Source organism: Cyrtonyx montezumae, unplaced genomic scaffold (genome assembly GCF_038088225.1).
Source record: "Cyrtonyx montezumae isolate F1298 unplaced genomic scaffold, pur_monq_1.0 scaffold_3, whole genome shotgun sequence".
Taxonomy (NCBI): domain Eukaryota; kingdom Metazoa; phylum Chordata; class Aves; order Galliformes; family Odontophoridae; genus Cyrtonyx; species Cyrtonyx montezumae.
The window spans coordinates 158,420,691-158,433,707 of record NW_027072034.1 but is presented as its reverse complement, the minus strand read 5'-3'; the positions used below and the strand labels follow the sequence as shown (position 1 = coordinate 158,433,707).

General features: G+C 49.1%; 2 protein-coding genes across 4 annotated transcripts in view; one reads left to right on the top strand and one right to left on the bottom strand.

Moving 5' to 3' along the window:
- PODXL (podocalyxin like) overlaps positions 1-9,050 on the top strand; it is a 41,234-nt gene extending 32,184 nt beyond the window's left edge. For 2 of the 3 annotated variants that reach the window (XM_065743781.1, XM_065743780.1), the window contains exons 5-9: positions 2,470-2,620; positions 3,537-3,598; positions 3,716-3,883; positions 4,924-4,980; positions 6,222-9,050. In XM_065743781.1, coding sequence (XP_065599853.1) covers positions 2,470-2,620; positions 3,537-3,598; positions 3,716-3,883; positions 4,924-4,980; positions 6,222-6,416 — 633 coding nt within the window. In that variant the 3' untranslated portion in view covers positions 6,417-9,050. The remainder of the gene's footprint in view (positions 1-2,469; positions 2,621-3,536; positions 3,599-3,715; positions 3,884-4,923; positions 4,981-6,221) is intronic. The other variant, XM_065743782.1, reaches the window with a different exon arrangement.
- Positions 9,051-10,778: 1,728 nt separating this feature from the next.
- Positions 10,779-13,017, bottom strand: part of MKLN1 (muskelin 1) — a 102,963-nt gene continuing 100,724 nt past the window's right edge. Inside the window, exon 19 of the mRNA XM_065743779.1 lies at positions 10,779-11,233. The gene's annotated coding sequence lies outside the window, so the exon portion shown is untranslated. The remainder of the gene's footprint in view (positions 11,234-13,017) is intronic.

The window sequence follows — 13,017 nt, the reverse complement described above, 5'->3', positions numbered from 1 at the left end:
GGAGGGGGCACTGCAGACCTCCCCTGTGCCCCTGGGGCATCAGCACTGGGGCAGGACCATGTCAAAAGGTTGGGACTGAACCTGGGAATCACAGCACTGCAGTAAATTCAGAAATAATTCAAAATAATCACAGAACGTTGGAAGAGACCCACACCAACCACGGAGTCCAACTCCTGGCTCCACACAGCAGCGCCCAAAATCCAAACCCTGTGTTGGAAAGCGCTGTCCTAATGCTCCTTGAGCTCCAGCAGCTCGGAGCTGTGCCCACTCTCCTGGGGAGCAGATACACTGCTGGTGGAACAGAAGGTCTTTACAGGTTTGTTGCTTCCCAGAATCCTTCCTCTTCAGGTGATGCTTTCAACCAGTGCTGAACATTTTGGTCCAGGTTCCTCCACACTCCCTATTCCCCTTTTTCCTTCCTTTGATGACAGCGGGATCTTAATGAGTTTCCTAATGAGGCTTATTAGCTCCATGCCTTGTGTTACATAGGTGATGTTCCCAAGGTTCAGCTCATGTGTATCACAGAATCATAGAATCATTTGAGTTGGAAGGGACCTTTAAAGGTCATCTAGTCCAAATCCTCTGCAATGAACAGGGATATGTACAGCTTCATCAGGTTGCTCAGAGCCCTGTTCAGCCTGATCTTGGATGTCTCCAGGGATGGGGCATCCACCATCTCTATGGGCAACCTGTAAAAAACATGTGCAGCTGGGTTTTCCTTCACTGCTTGGTTCCTCATCTCAACCCTAATAAAATGCACTGGAGGGAGTAGGAGGTAAGAATGTTGGAAGTGACCTGGAGATGGTGGTCAGTTCCAGCTGAGCCACACAACCCTACAGCAACCCCACAGGGAGGTCATGGTCTCCTCCAATGCATTCCCAAGGTGGGATGCACCCAGCGAGTGGCTTTGGAGCATGCTGGGGACACAAAAGCCATTATGAGACTTCCCAAAATCTACTTTCCTACCTCCAGGCTGGAGACAACAGGACAGTCCCCAAGCCACTGAGGCTCCAGGAGAGGTCATGCCCCAGCTGGCAGGACAGGTTTGTTGACTCAAGTGCCATTACCTCACTCAGGGATGTTGGTTTTAGTTCCCTGCCAGTGTGGGAACCGGATCTGCACTGCTCGGCAGCGCCTCTCAACTCCAGCCAAGGAATGTGAGCGGCTCCAGGACTTAGAGAGCACAGGGCTGGGGCATCCCTATGACTGTGCCATGGCCCCCTGCCGTGCTCTGAACTGAGAAAGGGCAAATCCCTCCCAGTCAGCCTATAGACAGGTTTAACATCCAGCAGTGTGGTGCTCATCACCCTTTGAAGGCAGGAGTTTGAGCTCAAGAAGTAAAAAAAAAAAGCATTGCCAATGACTTATGTGTAGGGTGGTGGGAGGAGTGGTGGGATGCTCAAGTGCAGAGAAAAGCCCTGGAGAAGACAGCTTTCTTCCTGCACACAGGGGATGCACGTGGAGGATATTTGCTTGTCAGACTTGTGCACATGGGATTTGTGTGTGTGTGGAGCTGTGCATGCAGCAACAGTGCCTACAGGAGCTACACATGCATGACTTGTGCATGCAAGGAGCAGTGCACGCAGAAGCTATGCATGCTATTGTACATCTCCTGAGCAGGATCCGTGCATGCAGGCAGCTGAGCATTTACACCTTCTTTATTGAGCTCCTAGCTGTTGGAGGACATTGGACACGTGCTAAGAGCCTCAGGAGCATCCCAGTGGGGCTATGGATGTCATCCATCCCTCCACCTTCATCCCACCAGTGCTCCTTCAGGCTCACCTCTCCAGAGGTGGTCCCATTCGTACAGAAGCAAAATCCTTTCTCTTGTCTCCACAGGCAAAACAGAACCATGGGGTATCCCTGAAGGGCAGGAGTGCAGGAGGTGGGAAGGCTGCAGATGTCTTTAGGGCGTCACAACCCCATCCCATTCCCGCTGCAGCCTCCACACCCCACTTCCCCTGGGGACCTGCTATTCCTGGAACACCAAAAGCTGTGGCTCTCAGATAAGGGCCCCAGTGAGGAACAGCAGCCAAGAGCTCGGCTTTTTTGTAAAGAAACAACTTCTGAACTTTTCCTGTTCCCTGGGAAGGCCGGCAGCAGGCGGATAGGGAGGGGGATGGCCACAGCATCCTATGTTGGGATCTCAAGTAGTGCCACAGGGGCTGATTTAGATTGGACATAAGGAAGAATTTTTCCTCACACAGAGTGCTCAAGCACTGGGATGTGTTTGGCCAGGGAAGTGGAGTTGTCCCCATTCTTGGAGGCATTTAAGACATGTGGATGTGGCACTGAGGGACACAATACTCTGATGGGACTCCGTTAGTCAAGTTGGCGGTTGGACTTGATGGTCTTGAGGTCTTTTCCTTCCTAAATGATGCTCTGATCCCCAGCTGCCCTGGGCAAGGGATGTGATGCTTTGGGGTGCTGGGTGCGGGCAGCGGTGCCAACCCCATGTTGTCACCACAGGATGACTGGAAGAATGCCAGTGCCAACGAGTCCTTCTTTGAGTTCTTCTGCTCGGGCAGGAGGCACGCGTTCGACAGCAAGAGGGACAGGTGCACGGTGACACTGGCCTCCTCCAACCCCCATCGCTGGGCCGTGCACGCCGTTGTCCATCGTGAGTATGGGCCCATGTCCTGCCCAGTGGGATAGGGTGGGATGAGGGTTGGGGGTTCACGGTTGTGATACCAACTGGAGGTCCAGTGATGTCTACCAGAGCTTGGGTGAGGGTCTCCTTTCTTCAGGTTGCCCTGTCTCACTGGTTTGGAAGAGACCCAGGGAGCACCAAAAGGAGTTTTGCTCCTCAGTGCAAGCCTGACCCCACCAGATCCTTCTGTTTGTGATAAATCAAAGCAGGGACCAGTCTTCAGGAGCAAAAACACCTCCTGAATTATGAAAAGCCAATTTCTGGGTAAAATTCCTCACCAGAGGAACATGGAATGGGGTTTCTTGTCCATATCTGAGCCCTTTAGGTAAAACCAGCTCCAAATGTTGCTTGAGCATGGGATCATTAGGGAATTGAGGCGCCACAGCCTTGAACAGCTGGTTACAGCCTCTTACTGGTCCCATTTGAGAACTGCCAACCAACATGAAGTTCCCTAGAGGTGTTTACACAGCCCAGAGCTAGGAGACCAAGGGAAAGCCAGCTGCTTGCCTATGTGGGATTTCATCAGCTGCAGCTTCTATCCCAAAAACAACCTGCAAGGGATGGAAAGGGTCAGCTTTAAGGAAAAGGTCGCATGAGCTATCAGGCTGCAGCTGAGAAATAGTGTCCCACTTCCTCTACTATGGCAGTATCACTCCTTTCTTGGGTGTAGGATCAAGCTTGGATATTTCTCCAATGGCTCCTTTGGAGAGACAGGAACAACTTTGGTTTGCAGGGCTGTCCCCTGGACAAATAGGTTCCAGTTCCTTGGATGGCTTTAGAGAGCCATGAAGGCTGGGCTCCATGACCACACAGCTCTGTCTGCCTCTAACACTGAGCAGGAGCTGGTGCCTTAACCTTTTCCCTCTGCACTTGTGTCTCCTCCCAGGCCTTCTGGACCCTGAAACAGTCTTTGAAGAGCTGAAAGAAAAAACGAATGAGTTAGAGAAGGTAAGAAGATCCCCAGGGTCAAGATGAGGGATGTCCTTACAGGAGGGTGGCATGGGGTGGCTATCCTTCCCATCCAAGGAACCCTTCTTGAAGCGTGGCCCACTCCTCCCTTGACAGCTTGGCATCACCAACGTCACCTACCTCAACCAGGAGATGGAGGAGGAGATCAAGGATCAGTTCAGCACGCCCCTCATTATCACCATCGTCACCCTGGCTGGCTCCCTGCTGCTCGTCGCAGCCATCTATGGCTGCTGTCACCAACGTTTCTCCCAAAAGAAGAGCCAGGTATGGTCAGAGTTGGGTGGGAGGAGCATCCCCAAACCTCCTTACCCCACAGAAGATGAAGTCTTCACCTCTGCTGGTGGAGATGTCCTGGCTTGCTGTGCTGGCGTCACCTTTGAGTATCACTCAAGGGGTTGCAGGGCAGCATCACAGTGCAATGATGCCTGAGTGCTGCAGGTGCTTTAAAGGGGCAGTAGTTGCCCTTTCAGAGTGTTGGCAGAGCACCCCAAAGACAGAGCATGGTGAAAATCAGGAGAATGGGGGGCTGGTGGTTCATGGTTATAGCAACGAGCAGCACTCATCCCTGCTGCCACCCAGGCCAGCTGAGCGACTTCCTTGGGTCACAGTGTAATGCTGATGAAAAAGCTTTTCTCAACCCAAATCTTGCCTTCAAAGCCACCCGTTCTTCCCCTTCATCCCCCAAAATACCCAAAATATTTATCAGAAAAATAAATGCAGCACTAAGGTTTAGCAATGGGACTTGGTAGGTCAGGCTGATGATCATGAAGGTCTTTTCCAGCCTAGAAGTTTCTTTGAAAAATGCCTTTGGGAGTTAGGGAGGACAGCAGAAGGGCATCGACACCACGTGCTGCTGTCCTGGAGGAGCAGGCAGCAACGTGATGCTCTTGGCCTGTAGTGTTCACAGAGCTGAAAGAAATTGGGTATTTTTAGTGACTGGGATGCGTGTCTTTAAGTAACACAGAGCAGAAAGGTAAGAGCACCCAGTGGCCATAGAGATAGAACAGTTTCCTTGGCACGTTGATGGCCTCTTGCTCAGAGCATGGGAAAAGATCTTTTTCTGAGCAGTTGCTGAAGTATTTTAGCAAGTCAAAAGCATTTCTCCATTTTGCGTTTGATTTTGGATGTCTTTTTCCTCTTTTCTGTTTGTTTTCCTCCTGCTTCTTTTCAAAAATGACTTGAAAGTTTTGTTCTGTTTTGTCTTTTTTTTTTTTCCCCCCATTTTTTTTTCTCCCTTCCCCTTTTTAAATCCCCCCACCCCTCCTCCCCAACCCCCGCTGTTGTTTCACCTGGGAAATAACCAGCACATCCACCCTGATCTCCCCGGGTTTGATGATGGACGTGCCATCCTGATCTTTAATGTGAGTTCAATGAAACGCAGGGAGCGGACGGGCGGGCGCCGCATCTGTTCCTCCCCTCCTTCCCCCCAAACTCAGCTCTCCCCCCTCCGCAGTGGTCAGCAGCTTTTATAACAGGACTAAAGCCTACTAAAGCTTGGGAGCACCCCTTTGCTGCAGGGGGAAGAAAGCGCTGCCCCAGCATCCCTCTACCAGGGGGGCTGTACAGCATCCTCCCACACCTCGAGGGCTCCGGTGACCCCTCCTGCTTCTGAGCATCCCTCTGGCTCCGCCGTCCCCTCCTGCAGTGCCTGCTAGCTCCCAGCCCCGCGGTTCCGCTGCTCCATCCTTTTCCTTCTCCCCCTTCCAAGGATTTCCTCCCACACCCAGCTCCCAGCATTTGTTAGGAGCAGTTAAATAAATCAACTGTAAAGCCGGGAGGATTTTCCCAGGAATGCAAACAGAGAGCCCTAGAAAAAGGGATAATGTAGGAGTGCAGCTCCTCTGTAAATCACTGTGGGATGGGATGGGGCTGAATGAGTCGCTGCAGTGAATGCAGCGTTGGGATGAGATAGGGATGCTGCTGACACTGGAGGTGAAAAGAGAGCCTCTGTGGGGCTGAGGTGCAGCTTGGAATAGCATGGCTCTGAGCACCGGGTGATTCAGTGCCTGGTTCACCACTCCTGAGGAACGAGGGGATGGGCCTAGCCACAAGTGTTCATGCTCAGGGGGATGGGGGATAGATGGAAGGAAGGATGGAAACTGGTTTCCAACAGGAGCTCCAGGATGGGGTGTGGATTTGGAATACATGGGCCAACAGAATCTGCAAGCTGGGAACTGCCAAGGGGTGAAAAGAATAGAAATCAAGCAGTTAAAGAGAAACAAGGGTGCAGAGGTGGGGCTGGGGAGGCAGGAGTAGGGACACAGAGTTGAGGCAAGTCAAGGATGCTTTGCCTCTGGTGCTGGACTCCTCCCAGGGGGTAACGTGGGGACACAACCCCATGACCAGACAACTGTATGAGAGATTCTCTGCTCATCTCTGGCTGCTCCTTCCTCCTCCTACCATCAGCAGTCTCTGTATCCATCCAGCTCCATGCTCCCACCTTGCTGACTGCAGCCTCAAACTCAGCATGGAGTCTTTGCAATTCTAAATCTGTACATCTATACATGTTGCAGCCTCATCAGGCTGGGAGGTGACGAATGCTGGGCATATAGCACAGCCAGGCCCTTCCTCACTGGGGTTTTTGGGTTTTCTTTCCTCACAGCAGCGCCTGACAGAGGAGCTACAGACAATGGAGAATGGCTACCATGATAATCCCACACTGGAGGTGATGGAAACCGGTTCTGAAATGCAGGAGAAGAAGGTGAACCTTAATGGGGAGTTGGGGGACAGCTGGATCGTTCCTCTGGACACCATCATGAAGGAAGACCTAGAGGAAGAGGAGGACACACATTTATAGGGTGCAGGATTTGAGCAAGGAAAAAACAACCCCCTGAAACACCTAATCCCTTTCCCTAAAACACAGAACAAATGTAACCCCCCCCATACACGTACACAATTCCAAAAGAAGGCAGAATTCCCAACAAACCCCAGAAAAACCCCTTGTGAGCTGATCCCAGCCACCACACAGGGTGAAGGATGGAAGAGAAGGACACGAGAAGACACCTCCATGGCACATCACCAACACAACACAGTGGCCACATCCAGTCCAGCAGCTCTGTCACCTATGGGTGCTCCTGGGGAGCTGTCCAGCAGATTGGCCAATCTTAGCAGGGATGGCTGTGCTGCTCTGCTGTCTCTAAACAGGGATGCTTGAGGCTTTCTAGCAGCAGGGATGCTGTATCCCTTCTTGTTCTCCATCCTAGTGCATCCTGCAGCTTCCAAGTGACTTAAAAAGTAGAAAGAAATGTAATCAGGATGGGAGAGGGAGCACAGCTCCTGATAGTGAGCTGGCACCTGGCACACAGAACTAGAGAAATCCTCTGGCCCGTGCTGTTTAATCATCGTCCTCCCATACAGCTCCCTTGTGAAACACCCAAGCACTGAGCAGAAAGAGCTGGAGCAGTCTGTTTGCTCCTTTCTTAGCCACTTTCCATCCTCACCCAACTGCCAGCTAAAAATGCACGTTGGCTGCACTTTGTGATGTAAGCAAATGTGTGCATCCAGGTGTGGGTGGTCAGGGGGTGTTGAGGCCACACTGCCTTTGGCAGCCCCACAAAGGGCTGGGGCAGCTTCTGGTTACAGATGGGGAGAGGTGAAGGGGAGAGTGCAGCACCGTCCAATGAGAGGGAGAGGACAAGGTGTTGCTCCTCGATGTTATATCTCCAAGGAAGAGTTTAATGAGATGAAGACCAATCCAACACTGTTGGTGGTTTTGACTGTAAAGGAGCCCAGCTCTAGCACAGACAGCTCTGTGGCTGCTTTTACCTACAGAGGCATCTGATCACCTTCCTGTAGTAATACAGCACACCCATTTTCTCCTGAGGCCGATGGTGATGCGTACAGTGATGGTTTGTTCTCGCAGGGATTTCTGTGCTCATGTTCTCTTGTTCTAGCTACAGAAATGATAAATGAGCAGCAGAGGTGTGAGCCAGGCAGCTTGGCTGCACTCAGTTTTCCATCCATTCAGCCCTTGGTGTTACCTCCCCATGAGGTTGGTGATCTCCATCCTCGTCCTCGAGGTTTTCTTCTTCAGAAGTACTTAAAATAGCAGAGTCTGTGAAGAAGCCTTCAGCAAGGCTCACACTGAGCCTCTGTCTACTGTCAAGATCTCCCTTTGCAGCAAATCTTTAAAGGGAAAAAAAAAGGGAGCAGAAAATGGCTGGAATAAGGTCGTTTCTGGTTTTCCCTTTCCTACAACAGCTCCTCAGTGGCTCTAGAAGGATGGGGAGAGTTTCACAGCAGGTAGTCTGGCATGGAAAGGACCTGAAGTCCCTTGGATGAGGGCATCTCCTGCATCTCACCACGCTAAGGTTGGAACAGACCTGTGGGTGCATCTGGTCTAATCCCTGCTCCAGCAGGGACCTCCAGAGCTCTGCCCAGGATCGTGTCCAGGTGGGTTTGAAGATCTCCGAGGAGGCAGAAATGCTTACATTGAGGTGTTGTGCAGTGATCCTGGTGAGGCAAAGGAGCTCCAGGTCAATGCAACGGAGGAGCCATTCCCAGGGCTGTCCCAGAAGATGGGCGAAGATAAAGAGGTGAGGAGAAATGGAAACGTTGGCAAAACTCTGCTCTAGTCCATCAGTTGCTCACAATTAGAATGGCCCCAGGACAGAAGCTGACAGAAGATGCATCTTCTTGCATGGGCCAGCTGTTTTCCTTCTCTCCCACACTGAAGGATATTGTTGGAAGCGTTCAAGCCTATCTATTTTTGTATGTAAATATTACTGCTATTCATTAGCAATGTACTCCGCACACTTCACTTATCTGTGCACTGCACTACGGGGAAGCAGTTATGGAGGGGGAAAATAAAATAAAAAAAAGGTATAAAAAAGAAAAAAAAAAGATTAAAAAAGCTAAAGGCCGGTCTGGTAGGGGATCACAACTCATCACACAGCAGGAGAACATCTCCCTGCTGAAGATGCTTGGATAACCCCACACTGCTGCTCGTCAGCATCATGTTAATGTGGCAGTTTGGTCTTGGGGTGGGCAGAAGCACGTTCAGCTCTTAACCAATCCAAACCAGCCTTAAGGAACCACTCTGGTTGTCTGTAATGCTTTTGGAAGCATGTTGCTTCCCAGCTGCCCAGTATGGGTCTTTGGACTCACGTTTCTGTCCTAAGCATGAGATAAAAGCAGTACGTGCCTACGATCCCCTTCCAGTGAAGAGATGCCAAAGTGCTTTAATGAATCAGGTCCAAAGACTTTCCCAGAGAACCCTACGAAGTCTTGAGATCAAGCAACCTCAAATCTTTCAGAGCAGAGACCAGTGGAGATATTAACTGCTCAGCAAGTGCTTACAGTGATTTATATTTGAATAGGAATTGTACATTTATTTATTTTTCCAGACACCGTATTTTTAAACCACTAATATTTTATAGTAGATTTTCCTTCCCCTATTTAAAGAACTATTTCCTTGGGAAAGTTTTTATGTTGGTAATACTTTTTTTTTTTCTTTCCAAAAAAAAGATAATAAATCAGGTAGGAAATGCAGCATCTTTGGCCTTAATATGTCCCTTCATAGACTGTAGCCATAACTGTTAGACCAAAAAGGAAGATCTACCCATGTGTTTCCTCCCTCTCCTTCCCCTCGCTCCTCTTCCCCAAAATAGCTTTAACGTCCAACACGTTGTACAAGGACTACTACTCTTACCTTCTGGTAAGACTTTTGTAAGCAGTTCTGATGTTCTTGCAAGAGACTTTTTCTATTTGCAGATTCAGAAGGAGCATGTAAATACTTTAGGACCATTTATCTCCCACTCACAGTGCCATGACCCAACTGAGCAGGTTGATGCTGTGATTTGCCTACAGCTGAAGATAGAAACCACAGTGGGCTGCAGATGGAGAACCTCTTTCCCGAGGCAGCTGCCCATTGAACCTTGCAGATATCGTAGAGCTCTCACGTACTGTATGACAGCATCTCTCTTGGGGACAGGAGTCTGATTTACACTGGAATTTAATGAGGAACTGGATTGTAGAGATTATTCTTGCATTTTCCTACAAATATATTTTGAAAGCATCATGTATTTCTGTCAATAAACATTCGTATGTAAAAGATCAGTTTCTTGGCTGAGTGGAAAATGTACAGGGGGAAGCAGAGCTCGTGCTCAAGAGCCATAACCTTTACGTGGTTACGTGCATGCTTTGAGCTTGGGTGGAAACCCAGCATTAGGCTCTGCGTGGTCCTGTTTGCAAGAGCACGTAAAAAACTCTGGGGGGAGGCAGAAAAGCCAAGCCAGACCTTCAGGTACCCAGCCCTGTAAGAGCTTCTATTTCTGCCATGCTAAAGGAAGCATGATAGTGATGAGAAACTTCACTTAATGAAACAAGTGGACACCCAGAGGGGTTGGATGCTAAGCTCATCTGGGTGAGGGTAAGCTCCTAAGCATCTCTAAAGGACTCCATAAGGCTGTAGTCAGCCATGTCTATGCCACTGTCCCTGCTGCAGCTGTGGGCTAGGCAAGCTGAGCATCCATTGTTCACCTTGCTTAAGGAACCAGCTGTCTGTACTGAGGATCAGGCAGAAATTGGCTGCTCCAAGTGAAGCAAAGCACTGGGTATTCCCAGCTACAGAAAAAAGAAAAAAAGAAGACAAGGTTTCTCTCCTTTTCTACTTCTTCTGGCTTTTCAGTATTAGCAGTCAGTACTAACCACCACAGTGCAGGTGTACATACGGTGTGCAACCCACTCCAAGGTAAAGAGGTGCATGGGCAGCCAAGGCAGCGGAGCAGCAGCAACGTGGACAGTGCAGCATTCCCATTTGCCTCCATATAACCCAAATAAAACATTCTGCTCCAGGCTGGATGGAGTAAAGCTTGCACTTACGCAAGGATGAAAAGGGGAAAAAAAATGACAAACCAAAAGGAATTTGGTTTAAGTACTGCAAGTCAGCAATTTGCATCAGTCCGTGTTCTGACATCGTGTTCCTCCTCAGTAAAAGTTCTTGCAAGTGCTAGCACACAGAGGATTTATGGAGCACAGATCCAGCTCATCATCACTTTCACAGAACAGGATGTTTTCTCAGCTTTTCTGCAGTGCAGAGGACAGGGCAGGCTCATCCAGCCATCAATTTGACAGTATCTGCACCACACGTCCAAATGTGCTCACCGACTCCTCCATCCTCAGAAAGGAGTGATGTTAAACAGATCTGAAATATACACTCTTGCTGGCATATACATTTTTATTAAGAAAAAAAAAACCAAAACCAAAACCAAAATACATTCTCTCCTTATGTACATTACATACATAACTACATTTGTTGGGTATTCCTCATATCACTCATCCACTTATGTACAGCACAGGGCTCACAGATCAACCCAGAAATAATTCAAGATGACTTATGGCCAAGGAAGTAAATTCACACTCCAGGCTGAACACAGATAATCCATTCAGCTGTGAAGAAAAGGCAGGGATGGGGAATGACCACAGCCCAGGAATGATGCGTGTGACCACCATGGTAAATGCGTATCTCGTGGGCTCAGTGCAGGACCAGTCATATCACAGTTGCTTATTGGAAAACACGTGCAGTTCAGTGTTCTCCCCCATGGATGCTTCTTGCAAACCCAGGGCTGCATGTCCCAGTTCAGCTCCCCTGGGGTCAGGTGTCCAAGACCACAGCTACAACAAAAAAGGAGTTCAGAGGGAGACCAGGGCCCGGGGGGCTGCTGCAGGAACACAAATGCTTCGGGTCAGATGTCAAAACAGAAACTAAGGTCAGATTCTGGATAGGGAGTGGACACTCACAAAGCCAAGCACTACAATAAGGATATTCACTCTGGGGGGACCACACAGTGCAGAGGACAAGAAAACAAACATCAAAGGTTCAGACAGACAGACCACCACACTGTACAGTGCTAAGGAGGGGCAGCAGCTCTTCTCCAGCAAACAGAACAGCTTGAAAACACACCCAGACCAGGTGACACGTGAGCTCAGCCAGCTTAGCTGCGCCCAACCCCACGCTCCTATGCTGTCATTGCATTCAAGAGAGGTAGTTTGTTTTAGTGCTTTCCAAGTACAAAATTCAACAGGAGCACGTTTACCAAGACCCCTTTATACTTCTAAAAATGCAGCACGTTGACCTCAGCATCTGAACATACAAGATGCATATAACCAAGATGGGAACGTGGTCTCCCATTCACTGAGAATCAGCCAAAGGTCCTTCAGTTTTCTGCCCCTAGGCAGCATGCAAGGTTCGGGACCTTCAAGACTCAAGTCTCCCTAGAATATGTATGTTTGTGCAATTAAGCTCTTTCCTCTGGCTGAAGCATCCCAGCATCCCTTCATTCCCTGCTGTGGAGGATGGCACAGAAAACATGGCTTTGTTGGACAGCAGCAGCTCCTAACAACTAGGGCTTGTTTTGTTTTCCGCAACCCAGCACCGCAGCTCCTGAAGTGAGAAGTGTTTTGCACATCAATACATCAACTGGAAGGAGAGGGAGGTTAGGAATGAGGAGGAAGGAAGGAAACATTCAGCTTCCACTGTAAGAATGCCTTTCCAATTGCCATGACAGACAAAAGGGGAAAATAAGGCAACAGCACAACCATCGTCCTCCGTGGTTAGAAAAATGTGATAGTCTTATCAGTACAGGAGCTCTTATGAACATGGGAGACCTCTGCATTGCTTGAACCAAGCCATCCAAGTTGGCTACTGCATATTGCCTCTCTGCAATTGCTGGAGAGAATGGAGATGGGGGGTGGAAGCCTTCCTTAAGATTTGTCCCACGTATTTATCTTACTGATGACTGTGACAGAGAGGGAGAAAGCCTGGAGTGAAGCTCCAGAACTGTAAGGACCTGGTCTTGCATCACCTCCTTTTGACAAAGAACCAGAGAATCCAGACTGAGTGAAGAAAAGCTGCTCTGATTAGCTGAGCTGCTTAAGAGTCAAATCTTTCCACGAAAGACACATCACATCCTAAACACACACACCAGCATCATCCCAAATCCACTTCTCATGCCCCTCTGTCCGACACTGTGGAAATAAATCAGACACACCAACTACTTGCTGTTTGGGCTTTGGGATTACAAAAGTGAGTGCTAGAAAACCTAGAATTATTATTGAGATGAACTTGCTACTATCATCTTTCCCTTATGGCAATCAGCTATCACACTCCAGCTGCTATGCAAAAGAAACAAGGCTCAGACAGGAGGGAAGGATTTAGCAGTTCTAGGAGAAGACACTGTGATTCAGCTCTTTTCCTTTCAAAACAGTTGCAAAACCAAAGTAGAGCTTATCTTCAGCTCTTCACTCACCACTGGTTTTTTTTTTAGGAACAAACTGCAATGCTATGCTAGAGCTGTACTCATTGATTTCTGACAGCACTCGAATACTTACACTTTCCAGGTCATCAGTAAAGACTGTGCTGCCTAACAGTGAACAGCTGGAGGCTGAGACAACATACC